The sequence below is a fragment of the Mercenaria mercenaria genome, chromosome 17 (assembly GCF_021730395.1).
Source record: "Mercenaria mercenaria strain notata chromosome 17, MADL_Memer_1, whole genome shotgun sequence".
Taxonomy (NCBI): Eukaryota; Metazoa; Mollusca; class Bivalvia; order Venerida; family Veneridae; genus Mercenaria; species Mercenaria mercenaria.
Genome location: NC_069377.1, coordinates 51,416,461 through 51,434,339, shown reverse-complemented (window position 1 = coordinate 51,434,339; position 17,879 = coordinate 51,416,461). Strand labels below are relative to the sequence as shown.

The following is a 17,879-nucleotide window of genomic DNA, read 5'->3' as shown; positions in this document are numbered from 1 at the left end:
CAGTTCAAGAGTTACAGAGCGGACACGAAATTGCTAACAGACAGACAGACAGACGGACACACGAAAAACACTCATGACCTTTGACCCCTGTGACCTTGACCCTGAAGCTAGTCATCCGAAACAAGTGCTCTGCACATCGTCTCCGTGTGGTGAACATTTGTGTCAAGTTTCTTTGAAATCCTTCAAGGGGTTCAAGAGTTATAGAGCGGACACGAAATTGCTAACAGACAGACAGACGGACGGACATCGGGCGTATAAAAATACATTATCAGATATCTATTCATTCGACCTCAACTTAAATAACTATTTGTCTGGACACTGGTACATTTCTTTGGAGGATATTTCGGCTCTAATGCCATTTCTTTTGGAGCATTCTATCAAAGCCAAAGACAGTTCAAGTTAATCAAATTTCCCAAAACATATAACAAACAGATTAATAAAAGGAGACAAGTTATCTCTGATGGACCAGAACTTCTTAGAGCTTGAAATAAAAGATACTAAGTACATTTAAAACAAGTTGATAAGTCTAGCAGAGGATTTATTGGAAACTTTCAGACAGGCAGAAAATAAATGATGCCAGCAAATATTTCTTAACCAAATAGTTTGTAACATTTATACAACTGTGAACACAATGGTTTGACTAAAGGAAGTATTGTAATAGATATTTTATACAAAACTAAGTTGTGTTACAGCTGTAAATGTTTCATAATCCTAGGTCAAATACTTTTTGAGATAAATGTGACACCAACTTTTAGGCCCTTTTCATATACATTTTTGCCTAAGTAAATGGCTGTAGCTCTGGTCTGGCAGTGTGAAATCCAGATTAAAACCCAAGATGCACAACATGATGAATGACAATCCTGTGAGGTTTATTGGCTCTGAGTCAAATAGTCACAAAAATGTTGCTTTACCATTGAAATTGTAGAAATAAAACAACTACATAGTTTTGCTACCTTTTATTATACATAATAATTCTTCCACAAGAGACAAAAGTTTATAACTATCTGATATCAAAAGCTATCCTATCTATTATACCAAAGTTTTTGTTATCTTTTGTTAACGAGAAGTCTAATTTTTCAATAACATATAATCTGTCAGTCACTAAGTCCTTCTTGAGTAATAAAGCAAGAATTTTCTGATTCTAAAAATTTTCTTTTTTGTGTTGTCACATGATCTGGAGGTCAGTGCCTCTAACCTTGAACAACAAACTCTGGCAATTCTGTTGCACTTTATTTCCCTCCCAACCCCCACCAATTTCTTATGCTTTTGTTATTAAAGTAATTTAAAGATCCTTCAGAGAAGACAAATAGATGCAAATGAAAATACGAAAAAATAACAGCAATCAATTAAAAATTTCATTACGAAATGCATTTTCAAATCCCCATAAAAAACAAAAGATAAAATTGTAAAACTAAAAGATAAACAAGAGCTCCGCCAAGCGGGGCAATATACACCCAAAGGATTACATCATAGGATGGGAGCAAAATTTAAAGAACTTGACTGTTGTAGCCCAAAGGAGTGGAACAACAAAAGGAAAACTTCAAAAAACAAATCTAAGTCCACAAAAAATATTCAAAGTCCACAAAAAAAATCCTTATCAGGCACAGGTATGTAAAAATACACCTAAAAATTAGAGGTACCATCCAAGTTGTACCACAGAAAAGTGGTCTCGGTTTTTCCCTACGGCAAATAATAAAAAAGTTTCAAAATAAGCTATTTATAGTAACATAAAAGGGAAGTAATTCAAAAAATTTTTTTTATTGTAAGTGAACAAAAAAGAGATCTGCCAAATAAAAACAAGAGCACTGCAATGCAGAGCATTATACACAAAGCAAAGTCATATATGACCTTTGACCCTTAAGTGTGACCTTGAACTTGAAGCAAGTCATCGGAACATGCACTTTGCACGTTGTCTTGGTGTGGTGAACAGTTCTGCCAAGTTTCTTTGAAATCCTTCCAGCAGTTCAAGAGTTACAGAGCGGACACGAAACAAACTGATATGACTTTTGACCCCTAAGTGTGACCTTGACCTTGAAGTGAGTCGTCCGGAACATGCGCTCTGCACGTTGTCCTGGTGTGGTGAACATTTGTGTCAAGTTTCTTTGAAATCCTTCAAGGGGTTCAAGAGTTACAGAGCAGACACGAAACAAACTGATATGACCTTTGACTCCTAAGTGTGACCTTGAACTTGAAGCAAGACATCCAAAACATGCGCTCTGCACGTGGTCTTGGTGTGGTGAACATTTGTGTCAAGTTTTCTTGAAATCCTTCAAGGGGTTCAAGAGTTATAGAGCAGACACGAAATTGCTAACGGACAGATGGACGGACGGACAGACGGACACCAGCGTCATAACATAATACGTCCCTTCAGGCGTATAAAAAGGTCTAGCTTTTTTGTCAAAACATGCACAACTACATAATTATCACAATACATAATGAAATGCTGTTTATAGCGAGACCTAAAACAATGCATAAATAATCTAAAAATATCACAGTTAAAATATTGTAATACAAATTGAAAAATACAAAAACTGTGCAGCAAAAAGCTATATAAATAAGAGATGAAATAATCATGTCTTTAATGATACATGTATTTCTATTCTACGGCTTCTGATATACATTCGAGCACATAAGGCTCAAGAACTCTGCCTCGCTGCGGCAATTTATTTGGTCCCCATCAATTTTACAGGCTTTACCTGACCATGTTTGGATCACTTGAAACCCCGGATAACTTGAGCATTTCACTCATCCCATTGTGACCTAGAGCATTCAGAGTTTTACTGGATCTAAGTCTGGCCATAAGTTACACTTACAAATTTTCAAGAAAAAAACAAATACTGGAGCCTCAATTTCCACAACTAAGTAAGATCATATCTTTCCATTCTTTTAAACAGACCTCAATTTCCACACCTAAGTAAGATTATCTTTCCATTCTTTTAAACAGATCTCAATTTCCACAACTAAGTAAGATTTCCATTCTTTTAAACAGATTTGCCCTCAGATTTACTGGGAAATCATTAATATTCACGAGGGACTAATTTTCATGAATTATGTAGTTGGATCAACACATGAAATTAAATTCAAACCAGTAAAATTCCCACACATCTTATGTTCAAAAATTGAAATCCACAAATACATGTCAATCAAAAAAGTCATTTTAGCACAAACCATGAAATTTTGTACCAAAGAAATTAAATGATTTTACAGTATGTTGGTGTGTCCAAAATGAGAAAGTTATTTCTAATTTTAGCATTTAAGAAGTGTAACCATAGTGATCTGTTGAGTTCTTGGCAGTCAGTATTTATGAAAAAAAAACATTCAGGTATAGGTCCATACTTCGAAGAAAAAAGTTCGAACGTCATCAAATCATAGAAAGAATACATTGTTTTACATGAAAATTTAACAGCGTATAAAACATTAATATTACTCTACAAAACCATTGTCAATTTACTTATATATGTATTGAATTCTGGAAAGGGGCTGCATGAAGGGGCCACACTTCTGGACAGTCCAGTGGTTTTAAAAACTCACCATTTTATGAAAGCTGTTACATGTCTTCGTTTTGATGCATTTGCAACATCGTGCGAGTGTTTAAACTTTACACAACCAGGTAAAAATCGGTTTTGACAATTGTTTACATTTATTTCTTTACAAATGGTATTCTTATTTAAAGGGGGACAACTCAATACTAATATTTTAAGTATCCAACTCTGTGGGAAAGAACAGTAAAACATGTACTGGACAGATAAGTTGTTTGTCAAGATGCTGTTCATTTACTAAAAAATCTGTTGTTTTGTGATATACTGCTAAACCTTCATCTTTTCTGTATAATATGAAGAAAAGCTCTCCACTTTTTCTTACATGTATAGTAGTAAAATGAGACATAAAATATTGGGAATTTGGCTGTACTAATATCAATAAATTCCTGAAATATCAACCTTTGTGATACTGCAATAATACTCTTCAAAATCACTCACTTACAGAGTTGCTGTTGTTTAAAAGTTAAGTTAAAAAAATGTACTTTTTTTAAGGCAGTGGACTTGTAATGATAATCAACAATTTGGCAATTTCTGACATGTACGGAAATTTAAGTGCTTGTACTGTCAAAAACTGCTGAAGTCACTGAGGACAAATACATAATTTGACAGAAATAGTCATCACAGAACCACTACTTTCACACAAATTAGTCTGTATTAGTCCTAAAAAATCCATACATATATTGTATCCATTCTTAGACACAGCCAAAAGGCTTGTTATACATTGCAATGCTTCTTAAAGTATGTACACAATTAACATTTTTATATGGATTTCAGAAATTAGATGATGTCAAATTTCACTGATTCCAGATGCATATCATTTAACACCAAAATGCAAGTTTTGAGTAATACCTGTACCAAGGACCATCTCTGAATTATAACTACAACTATTATAACCTGTCCTGAAATTACACCTTTTAGGAATCCTATTTTTAACTAATAGTACAATTTTACCTCCTGTCATATAAAACACCACCTGCAACAGTGAAACCATTTATAGTTGTAGGGGGCTAATTTTCTATGGATTTTATTGCTGAATAAACCTCCAAAATAAAATCTAAAATGCACAAGTCAACTTCCCATTCATTTTCTCTTCAAAAATTGCAACCCACAAATTAATGTCCAAACAAAATTGCAGTTTTTGACAAAACCACAAAATGTCAGGCCAACCAAATTAAATGATTTCACAGTATTTCATTTTTCGAGGATGGTCTTTGCAGATAACTGTATGAATTGCTTCTGAATTTTCTTTCATCTCAACTGTAAAAATCAGCTTTATGATAATCTGTTCTCAAAAATTATTGCTATTTTGTTGGTTAATCTTCAAAGTAAAGTTAGACTTCAACTCTTTTATTTAACACAACAATTTGGCAAAATCTTAAACAAAGTTGATTTCAAGTGAGCTAAACCAGATTTCTTATCATCAATTTCTTAAGATTCAACACATTTTGCATCATATCTGATTTTACCCATTTATGAAACATTACCCCAATAAATCTCACTGTTACAATGAATTCCAGAACTATTGTATACCATGTTTATTTGAATGCACATAAATAGTTTCACTTTATTCTTGTTTTTCTTCATATGAAAGGACCTTAAAAGTTGAAGTCTTCATCACTGATTTTACCATCATCACTGTCATTGCCTTCAACATGTATGTCCTCCTCAATATCCTCTACATCATCAACAGTTTCTTGTTTCTCTACAGAGACAGATTTTGGCACTGTAAACCCAGAGTTAGTTCCCCTGAGACTTGTAGTGGTTTCTGTAGTTTCTCCATTCTGACTGAAAACTGTTGAATTCTGTGGTGTAAATGGCTGGGTGGAAACTTGTTCTGACGATTTTGGTTCAACAAAATAGTTTTCTTTCATTCTGTATGAACCGTAAAGATCTACCGGAAGTGGCGGAGAAGTGATATCGGCTGCTGTTGTAACAATTGCAGGCTGACTTGTTAATGCAAAAGAGTCATTCAGCAACAGATCTTTTGTTTCACGATCTTGTTGAGCTTGTCTTTCCTGTACAAATTTTACTTTAGTTTCTTCTTCTTCTCTTTGCTTTCTCTCATCTTCAAGTTGTTCTTGACGTTCTGCTGCCTTTCTCTGCTCATCTTCGACAAGACGAGTTTCTTGAGTTAGACTTGTAAGATTATTCCTGTTTAATGTTTCTATAAGATCCTGAAATAAATATAAATATTCTGTTCTTGTTAATATTCGGCTGTAGTTTATCTTTTAAATCTGTACTAAGTAGCCAGCCAAGAGAGAAACAAACAGTCTAGTTTCATCAGGCTGCTTGAGACAGCTGACATGAGAACAAAAAGTCAATTTGGAAGGTTAGCTGACTGGCAGCTTAAAGCAAGTGGTTGCTTAATACAGGAGGTCTTTAAGGTTCCGTTCTTCATAATTATTTCTGCATACTCGTAATTTATTTTCAAACATAGTAGGATTTGCTTATCATCTAATTTATTCAAAATAATTCAAAGGAAATTAAGTAATCTGTCGCAAGAGATATTCATGTCTGAAATTCTCACTCAGTGTTGGGGTCAATCTTAACCTGAGGTGAGATCTATAATATATATAACCTGAGGTGAGATCTATAATTTATTATACTGAATGCAAATAATTGAGCAAATACATTGAAAACTGGTATCACATCAAAAGTTAGTTAACAGTAATATTTTCATTTAATTTACTGGTGATGAAAACAATAATGTTCAATAGTTAAAATGATTTTAGATCAATACTTCTGGATATTATTCTCAAAGTAATCCAATTTTGGCATACTGTTTAACTATCTGTTGCCAAAGAAACCAGGCGTTTGATGTAGCAACATGCATGATCTCCTTATGGTCCTTTAGCACCATGCCAAGTTTCATTACAATACCTTCTATAACTTTCAAATTATTGCAGGATCAGTATTTTATGGATACACATCAGACAGAAGGACAATAAGCAAACATATTCTCCCTCTGTTTTTTACCAGTAGGGGATTAAACAATTTAATAATGTTAGGTATGTTTTCATTCATTATTTAGCATTATTTCCATTAAAAACAACAGCTGTTTGTAAAACAGATATGCCCATCACCGTGCCCGCCTGTTGGAGGGTATGTTATTTTGTACACTGTGATCTTGAATTTTTACCAACTGATAGTTTAAACAAAAGGGGTCATCTACTGATCACAGGGAATTGACAATAGTAGGCCAAAGCATTCTCAATATATTGACTGGCAACCATTCTTGGTCTCAAGGTCACTGTGACTTTGACCTACTGATTCCCAAACACAACAGAGGTCATCTACTGAGCACAGGTTATCATACTGTGAAGTCTGATGACTGTAGGCTAAAGCGTTCTTTAGCAATCGAGCGGGAATCCGAGGGAGTCACTGTGACCTTCACTCTGACCTAATGACTGAAATTAGACAACTTTAAGCAAAATTTTTCTCTACTTATTGAGCAGAAACTGTTTTCAGTCTGAATGTCATGATGACCTCGACCTACTGACCCTTAAAGCAATATGCTGCATCTACTGATCACAGGCAATCATCATATGAAGTTTGACAACTGGAGACCAAAGCTATTTATCTAGTTATTGACAAAAAACAGATGGTCTACAAAAGGACAAGCCAATAGACAATGAGCAAAACACTTTACTCCTCTTCTTCAAAAATGGTTATAATCAAGCCAAGCATTTTATTTATTTACGAAACATAACTACATTTGCTCAAAAAGATGGCAATTTGAAAACAAAAATTCAGCCACTATCTGTTTTAGTCACAATTATATCATAATAGAGTGCCTTTTCAACTTCTATGTAGGCATTATTTCAGGCAAGGGTGGGCACCTGAATAGAACCATTGGCATTCCACATCTATATAGAAACGTTTTTGGGTTGTTTCCTAGCATGAAAGAATGCAGCAGTAAAAGGCAAGTGATCTGAGGTTAGTAAGCTTAACTGCTCAACTGTGGAGGTGCCAAAAGAGAGATAAAACTTGGTGGTTTCTATCTTGTATAGGTACAAATTGAAGGTTTCTATCTAGGCACCATAAACAACATCAGACTTGAGGGTTTCTATCTAGTATAGAAACAACTTGAAGTTTTCTATCTAGGTACCACAAGAGAGATACAACTGGAGGGTTTTACCTCACACAGATACAACTTGGGGGTATCTACCCAGACACCACAAACAGATAAAACTGGAGGGTTTCTATCTAGTATATATATCAACTTGAGGGTAACTACCACGGCACCACAAAGAGATACAACTGAAGGATTTCTATCTTGGCACCACCAGAGAGATTCAAATGGAGGGTTTTACATCACACAGATACAACTTCAGGGTAGCTACCCAGGCACTACAAAGAGATTAACTGGAAGTTTTCTATCTAGTATATATACAACTAGAGGTTTTCTAACGAGGCACCACAAGATATACAACTTGAAAGTTTCTATCTAGACACCATAAGAGAGATACAACTGAAAGCTTTCTATCTAGCATACATACAGCTTGAGGTTTTCTATCTACCACAAGAGAGATACAACATGGAAGTTTCTTTCTATATACCACCAAAGGAGGGTTTCTATCTAGAATATTTGCAACTTGAGGTTTTCTATCTAGGCACCACAAGTGAGATAAGGCTTTAGAAGTTTCTATCAAGACACCATAGCAGAGACACAACTTGAGGGTTTCTATCTAGTATATTTGCAACTTGAGGTTTTCTATCAAGACACCATAAGAGAGATACAACTTGAAAGTTGCTATTTGTTTTACCCAAACTGTGATCATCTTTCCCTTCATAACGAGTGGTAAAAATGGCTTGTTTCAACAAAATGTTTTCAGTCAAAAAAGACATTTACAGATAAAACTTGCATTAAATAGCATTGAACAATTTGATTGTCCGGATAGCACATATACAGCTTAGCATACATGACTGTCACCCTTGAAGATACAAACAACTTCATATTACACAGTTAATTTGTCTATATCATTCTTTAAGTTAAATGAGTTACGGCAATCTTCCATTCATCACTCAGCAATTCAGAAAAGAGATCAACTCAATTTCATCAAAAGAATGTCTTTTACATATTGACAGCAGAAAAAAATTCAACAAGTTCCAAAATATGTTTCCCCAGATGGTAAGACAAATACAGGCACATCTTACCTGAGAGGGATGCTGCGGACTTGTAATCGAGCGAGCTGGGTACTGTCTTGAGGCAATGCCTGACCCCTGTGTCTGTGGGCGCAGGGCTGAGTGAGTGTTAGCATAGTATTCAGCAATATCGTTAGAAGACAAGGAATGGTTATGTAGCAAAGGTTCGGTAGCATCTAGCTAGTGAAATATATAGCAAGATTATATACAGTGAGGCTATAATGATACACAAAGAAGACAGGTTAGGTCATATAGAGTAAAAACTCTGAAAACCGGACCCTGTCCAGACCAAGTCAAAAGTCATGTTTTCAGAGGATTCTGGTCAAAGTGACAATACACACAAGTTTGACATTTACTGTCCGGTTTTCTGAGGATTTTTATTATAATGTTCCTTTGTGGCCATGCAAAAACGTCCAATTTTCAGAATTCATAGTTTCCAGTATTCAGAGTGCTTTTTCCAATTGAATTTATAAGAGAAAAACTTGAGACTTTGCAAATTGTCTGATTTTCAGGGGATTTCGGTTTTTGGAGGGTCCGGTTTTCGGAGTTTTTACTGTATATAGATTACAGTGGTACAGTTAAGTCTGTATTAAGCATAAACCAAATGAATGTAAAGATAGTGGACTTTCAAGCCTAGCGGTTTCTTCTTACAATTAAAAACAAGAGGACCATGATGGTCCTGAATCGCTCACCTGTCCCCACATGAACTGAGTGTGACGTCGTTTTTTCTATTATTTGACATAGTGACCTAGTTTTGAGCTCATGTGACCTAGTTCTGAAAATGACCTAGATACCATCAAGATAAAAATTCTGACCAATTTTTATGAAGATCCATTGAAAAATATGGCCTCTAGAGAGGTCACAAGGTTTTGCTATTATTTTACATAATGACCTAGTTTTTAAAGGCATGTGACCCAGTTTTGTACTTGACCTAGATATCATCAAGGTGAACATTCTCACTAATTTTCATGAAGATCTCATGAAAAATATGACCTCCAGAGAGGTCACAAGGTTTTTCTATTTTTAGACCTACTGACCTAGTTTTTGACCGCACGTGACCTAGTTTCGAACTTGACCAAGATATCATCAAGGTGAACATTCTCACCAATTTTCAAGAAGAACCATTGAAAAATATGGCCTCTAGAGAGGTAAAAAGGTTTTTCTATGTTTAGACCTAGTGACCTAGTTTTTGACAGCAGTTGACCTGGTTTCAAACTTGACCTAGATATCATCAAGATGAACATTCAGACCAAGTTTCATACAGATCCCATGAAAAATATGGCCTCTAGAGTGGTCAAAAAGTTTTTCTATTATTTGATCTACTGACCTAGTTTTTGACCACATGTGACCCAGTTTCAAACTTGACCTAGATATTATCAAGATGAACATTCTGACCAATTTTCATGCAGATCCCATGAAAAATTTGACCTCTAGAGAGATCACAAGGTTTTTCTATTATTTGACCTACTGACCTAGTTTTGGACCGGACGTGACACAGTTTCAAACTTGACCTAGATATCATCAAGATGAACATTCCGACCAATTTTCATGCAGATCCCATGAAAAATATGACCTCTAGAGAGGTCACAAGGATTTTCTTTTATTTGACCTACTGACCTAGTTTTTGACCGCAGTTGACCCAGTATTGAACTTGACCTAGATATCATCAAGATGAACATACTGATCAATTTTCATGCAGATCGCATGAAAAATACGGCCTCTACAGAGGTCACAATGTTTTTCTATTATTTAACCTACTGACCTAGTTTTGGATCGCAGTTGACCCAGTTTCGAATTTGACCTAGATATTATCAAGATGAACATTCTGACCAATTTTCATGCAGATCCCATGAAAAATATGACCTCTAGAGAGGTCACAAGGTTTTTCTATTATTTGACCTACTGACCTAGTTTTTGACCGCATGTGACTCAGTTTCAAACTTGACCTAGATATTATCAAGATGAACATTCTGACCAATTTTCATGCAGATCCCATGAAAAATATGACCTCTAGAGAGGTCACAAGGTTTTTCTATTATGTGACCTACTGACCTAGTTTTGGACCGGACGTGACCCAGTTTCAAAGTTGACCTATATATCATCAAGACGAACATTCTGACCAATTTGTATGCAGATCCCATGAAAAATATGACCTCTAGAGAGGTCACAAGGATTTTCTATTATTTGACCTACTGACCTAGTTTTTGACCACAGTTGACCCAGTTTCAAACTTGACCTAGATATTATCAAGATGGACATTCTCACCAATTTTCATGAAGATCCTTTGATAAATATGGCCTCTAGAGAGGTCACAAGGTTTTTCTATTTTTAGACCTACTGACCTAGTTTTTGACCGCATGTAACCCAGTTTCAAACTTGACCTAGATATCATCAAGGTGAACATTCTGACCAACTTTCATAAAGATCCCATGAAAAATGTGACCTCTAGAGTGGTCACAAGCAAAAGTTTACGCACGCATGCACGGACTGACGCACGGACGACGGACGCTGCGCTATCACAAAAGCTCACCTTGTCACTATGTGACAGGTGAGCTAAAAATTGGCCATTTTCTGGCTGTTGTAGACAGGTAGGTGTCAAAAATAATTGACCATTAATACAGATTTAACTGTAATTATAAAATATAGAGCTCTAAACTCTACAGAAGTATATATATTTATATATAAAGAAGAAAGAACAACAATTTCTTAAGAAACAGCTGAGTTATGGATTATCATTAGTACAACCCCCTAGCAGTAAACAAAAAAAATCTCATAAACCATTAAGAAATGTCAGCTCAGAGCAGCTTATTAACTTTGTATCCTACAACAGCACGTGGATGCAAAAATTGCATACTGCAAAAATGTAGTTATACAGAAATTGCTAAACTGTCATGACTGGTCCACTGCACTGAACCATTTTAATATAGACTTTGTTAAATATTTGAAAGTGTAGACAAAATAGGCCTTCATTATATGTCCCAGACTTGCAAATCATCTTTGAACTAGGAAAGCTCATGTCTCCCACAACAGCCTAATCATCTAGAACCATTATGTATCTGAGTCAACCATGCACCAAGACCTGTATCACTGGCATCAGTATTTTTGGTAATTCAAGGGCCATAATTCCGAAGTGCCTGGGTCGATTTGGCTAGTTATCGAACTTGGCCGAGGACTTATTGGCAAACACATTTTATTCAAGTTTGGTGAAGATTGGATGAGAACTGTTTGACTCAGAGTGCAGACAAGATTTGTGACAGACATGCACCAAGACCTGTATCACTGGCATCAGTATTTTCAGTAATTCAAGGGCCATAATTCCAAAGTGCCTGGGCCAATTTGGCTAGTTATCGAACCTGGCCGAGGACTTATTGGCAAACACATTTTGTTCAAGTTTGGTAAAGATTGGAAGAGAAATGTTCAACTCAGAGCGCGGACAAAATTTGTAACAGACAGACAGACAGATGGACACACACACACAGACAGGAGTAAATCAATATGTCTCTCACCACAATGGTGTGGGAGACATAAATAGAAGTGGATTGATATTTCTTCTAATAACCTGAGTTTTCGTGAATATGAAAACAACAGTTTATTCAAATTCTACATTTCCAAAAAAAAAGTTGTCTAAAAATGAATAACCATGGTTTTCCGAATTCTTTTCAGAAAGAAATATTTTACATAAATCTTACAGAAAGCTAAGGCAGGTTAAATAGCAAAATGTTAAAATGAGCCATCTATGTCAAAAGGTACCTCAGCGTTTTTATGTTACTAAGATTTATAACTTGTCTCATGATATTTTTTCTTATCGTGTTAGTAAAATTGTATTTGGAAGCTCATCAAATGAAAAATTAAGAGTAATAGTGAAAATGAATGCTCTGTCACCTTGACAAAAGCCTAAGTTCCAAATTAAAAATGAAATTCTATTTTTTTCAGTGAAGCTACATCATTTTTTTACAAGGTACATTTTAAGATGGCACGGTTTAATGTTAAGGAAGGTGAAAAGGTTAGAACATCTAAGGGAAAAGTTATGGTTATGAGCTGGCTACCTGTGGGTTAACATCTGAAGCAGGGATTCTAGAGGCTATAGTGCCTTTGGGCGCAGCCCGCATGTTACGACCCAGCTTCATCTCAACCTGAAACGTAGAACAAATTTTGAGATGGTACCAATTAAAAATATAAATATCAGTCCTTCTGTACAAACTTACATACATAAGAACAAAACATAAGACAGAGCATATTAAAGGGGATGATCATACAGACTGATTCTTCTGTTGCAATTTTCATATAGGAGATATAAATCTCTTTTAGAAGTTAGACAATAAATGGTTTTCAAGTATGTTTCTTCATTCTGTTACTGAAGAATACAACTTTCCTCACACATCAGTTTAGATTTTACTTAAAAATCCTTAACCTGAAAAGAAAATGAGTTTCAACCAGTTTGAAAATTTAACCAGACAGCTTTTTCAATCATAACCCAAAAACAGTATGATCTTAGTGAAAACTTTCTTCTCAGTGTTTGCTACAGGATTTTTACCAGCAAAATGATATAGGCTTATCTTTTAATAACCAAAACTCATGCATAAAACATAACTAGTTCCACATTCTAACATCATGCAGTCATACATGGATCTGTCCGGTGTCGCAAAAATATATTACAATCAGAAATTCATTTACTTCTAAGGATTATTTTCAAAGAAAGAAAGCCGAAAGAAGACAAACTGAAAGTTCTGAAAAACAGAACTGGAAATATTTTGATTTCAGTCATTTTTTCCCTACACCACAGTTGTGAGTGCAGGCAATTTGAACCTGAACACCATCCAGCACTGACAGCCTGTACTAAGCATCTATGGAATAATTAATACTGGCACTGATACAAAAGAAACCTGAAATTTCAGGAAAATACTAAAGAAACCAGGATCTTTGGGAAAATACTGAAGACTTGCACCCCTATTCATGTCTCTAGCACCCCTATTCATGTCTCTAGACAGAGATTTGGATATAGATAAAAGATTGATGTTGTTTTAGCTTAATATCAAGAAAATACACAATCAAACCTTGACAATTACAAATTGAAACAGGTGAACAAGGAAAGAGTAATTTAATATAAATATATCAATGTCAGAATAAACTTCCAAGCACATATGTCTTGCTCAACACTATTCTGCAGGCTAGTGTATCTGAATTCTGAACCAGTCTTGACCTGTCCTCAAGTAACTGAAAACATCCCTACATGACTTTGAAGTAGAAGACAAATGATTTCAGACCCATCATACTCTGCCAAATCATCACAGAGATGCTGCCTAGCCTAAGCCATCTTGACTATGTAGTCATCCACTTGTGTTATTCCTACTGAGTAAACCTGGCCAGCTACAGGGGTTTATCGTTTATCCAGACACAAAGTAATTGTTGAAGAAATATTAAGGTTTAAGAGTATACCACCAAAACACAGAAATATTTTATAAACGAATAACATCGTTACCAATATTTTACTTAACCATTACATGTTCTGCCGTATTTTCCCGTACTGAAAATATTCTGAAAATGTTGTCCCCCTTTGAAAATGATTGCCATTTGTAAAGAAATAAAAATAAACAATTGCTGAATAATTATGTGAAATTTCAACACTCGCATGCAACTGCAAATGAATCAAAACTAACATGTGTAACAGTTCTCTGAAAATGGTGAATTTTTGAAGGCGTTTGACTGCCCGGAAGCGGGTCCCATTTAGGCAGTCTTTTTTTCGGAATTCAATGTTTATATTAGTATACTGACACTTGTTTTGTTGTTTTTGTAATGACAGTGTGTATATTACTTATATCACTCTACAAAACAAGTGTCAGTATACTGATATAAGCATTGAATTCCGAAAAAAGAACTGTTTAAACAGGCCCCACTTCCAGACAGTCAAACGCTTTTAAAAACTCACCATTTTCAAGGAACTGTTACACATGTTTGTTTTGATGCATTTGTAATAGTGTGCGAGTGTTGAAATTTCACATAACTAGGTGGAACACAGTTTTCAGCGATTGTTTATTTTTATTTCTTTACAAATGACATTCATTTTCAAAGGGGGACAACTTTTTCAGAATATTTTCAGTACGGGACAGTACAACAGAACATGTAATGGTCAGGTAAAATATTGGTAACGATGTTGTTTGTTTATAAAATATTTCTGTGTTTTGGTGATATACTTCTAAATCTTAATTTACAGTTTTGAGCTATTACAACAGAAGCCCAGTTAAACATAATGTAAGAAACTGTAGTTACATGTCAACTTAATAAATCTGTTAAAGTTAATGGTACCAAAGATAAAGAATGATGTCAAAATTGTCTGCGGTCAGACAATACTGAACCAGTCAGAAATACTAACCACACCATGACTGATTATAGGGTTAACTGTGACATCCCTGGTAACTGCATCATGACCAGTTACACAGTTAGTTGTGACATCCCTGCTAACTGTATCATGACCAGTTACACAGTCAGTTGTGATATCCCTGCTAACTGCATCATGACCAGTTACACAGTCAGTTGTGATATCCTTGCTAACTGCATCATGACCAGTTACACAGTCAGTTGTGACATCCCTGCTAACTGCATCATGACCAGTTACACAGTCAGTTGTGACATCCCTGCTTACTGCATCATGACCAGTTACACAGTCAGTTGTGACATCCCTGCTAACTGCATCATGACCAGTTACACAGTTAGACTTGTGACATCCCTGCTAACTGCATCATGACCAGTTACACAGTTAGTTGTGACATCCCTGCTAACTGCATCATGACCAGTTACACAGTCAGTTGTGACATCCCTGCTAACTGCATCATTACCAGTTACACAGTTAAACTTGTGACATCCCTGCTAACTGCATCATGACCAGTTACACAGTTAGACTTGTGACATCCCTGCTAACTGCATCATGACCAGTTACACAGTCAGTTGTGATATCCCTGCTAACTGCATCATGACCAGTTACACAGTTAGTTGTGACATCCCTGCTAACTGCATCATGACCAGTTACACAGTTAGTTGTGACATCCCTGCTAACTGCATCATTACCAGTTACACAGTTAGTTGTGACATCCCTGCTAACTGCATCATGACCAGTTATATGGTTAGCTGTGATATCCCACCTAACAGCATCATGACCAGTTATATGGGTAGGTGTGATATCCCACCTAACAGCACCATGACCAGTTATATGGTTGTAATATCCCACCTAACAGCACCATGACCAGTTATATGGTTAGATGTGATATCCCACCTAACAGCATCATGACCAGTTGTATGGTTAGTTGTGATATCCCACCTAACAGCATCATGATCAGTTATATGGTTAGTTGTGATATCCGACCTAACAGCATCATGACCAGTTATATGGTTAGGTGTCATATCCCACCTAACAGCACAATGACCAGTTATATGGTTAGGTGTCATATCCCACCTAACAGCACCATGACCAGTTATATGGTTAGGTGTGATATCCCACCTAACAGCATCACAACCAGTTATATGGTTAGTTGTGATATCCCACCTAACAGCACCATGACCAGTTTCACAGTTAGGTGTGACATCCCTACTAACAGCACCATGACTAGTTACATAGGCAGGCGTGACATCTCTGCTAAGTTATATCTTTAGTTGTGACATCGTACCTAACTGCATCATGACCAGTTACATAGTTAGGAGTGACATTCCAGCTAACAGCCACATGACTGGTTTTATGGTCAGTTGTCACATCCTGGCTAACTGCACCATGACCAGTTAAACAATTAATCGTGACATTCCTGACAAATATGTTGAATCTATTTATTAATGGTTCAGAAAAAGAGAAGGATTATATAGCTTATCTGTCTTTTCCAATCTTTCTAAGTGATGGCAAAATCTGATTATGTGTTGCCCGAATAAGTCTGATCTAATCCAATCCAATCAGCAAAGTACCAAGATATAAATAGATCAATCATGGAAATTGAGTCATCAAGAAAAAATCAAATAAGACCAATCAAACTGACAGACTATACAGCCCAAAATATTTTATTTCTATCGAAGTTACAGACTGAATGTAACAAGTCATTGGTTTCTTAGGTGCCTTCCATTTTCTGCAAATGCCGTATTTACAGAAAAGTGGTAATTATGTAGATATAAGGTCAGAAAGAACTCTAACTGGATTTCAAAGGCCTTCACTGTAATATTTTGTGTTATGGCCCTTTTATAACATTGAAACTTTTGATCCTATCTACTCAGAATGAAAGAAATTTCGAAGAACCATTATAAAATTGCAAGAAATATACCCACTGACCGTCACTTTTGCGAAAATTTTTCTTTTTGGACTTTTTTCATTTTGACAAAGACTCCTGCAGTGACTATAACTTTTATTTTTCATGAAAATACTATGTAAGTGCTAATTTTGTGAGGCAGATATGACTCTCATATATTATATATATATGCATGTCAGTTCTCAACCAGTAGATAATAAAGCTGATCTTACCAAAAAAACAAACAAACAAAAAACAACAAAAAAACATTATATTGTATATATCTATAAGGTACTATCCTGGAAATGACAATACCAAATTTTCCTATAGTAAGATGATATTAAAAAGTAACTGTAACTTGTTAGAACAGACTGAAACTTCACACACTTATTCACTATGAAGACCTGACTTACACTGCACAGGTTCCATAACTGTCTGTTTACTTTTTAAAAATAAAAAATATTTTTCTTTCTTTTTTTTGTAGGGTAAATTGTAACTTTCAGCCATTTTAGACACAAACTGACATTATAATAGAATATATTTCGAAAATTCAAAAACAATCCTAATAACATCTTTGAAGACCTTTAGAATGATGTATAGTTTACAATGTCATCTAGATCTTGGAAAAAAGGCCAAAATCCACTAAAATGTAACAGATTAGTAGCTTTAGCCCAAGTGAAATCTGATTTAGCCTTGCCTCAGTAAGTATAATCAAATTCCACTCAATCAGTAAAAGTAGTACAGAGATATAATAAGATTGATCATGGAGATTTAATCTTCCAGAAAAATCAAATAAGGCCTTTCTAGCTGACAGACTGTACAGCCCCTAACATTAAATGAGTGCCCAAATTATAGACTGGTTTATTTTATTTGACCCAGTTAAATTCATTCTCATACGGAGTATCTGGTACTTTTCAAGTCAACTGCTAGACAACAG

General features: G+C 35.5%; 1 protein-coding gene across 1 annotated transcript in view; it reads right to left on the bottom strand.

The window, feature by feature from the left end:
• Positions 1-941: 941 nt before the first annotated feature.
• The window catches only part of LOC123536071 (uncharacterized), a 112,353-nt gene continuing 95,415 nt past the window's right edge, over positions 942-17,879 (bottom strand). Inside the window, exons 11-13 of the mRNA XM_053528159.1 lie at positions 12,731-12,817; positions 8,697-8,864; positions 942-5,713 (exon numbers count right to left, since the gene is read on the bottom strand). Coding sequence (XP_053384134.1) covers positions 5,135-5,713; positions 8,697-8,864; positions 12,731-12,817 — 834 coding nt within the window. The 3' untranslated portion in view covers positions 942-5,134. The remainder of the gene's footprint in view (positions 5,714-8,696; positions 8,865-12,730; positions 12,818-17,879) is intronic.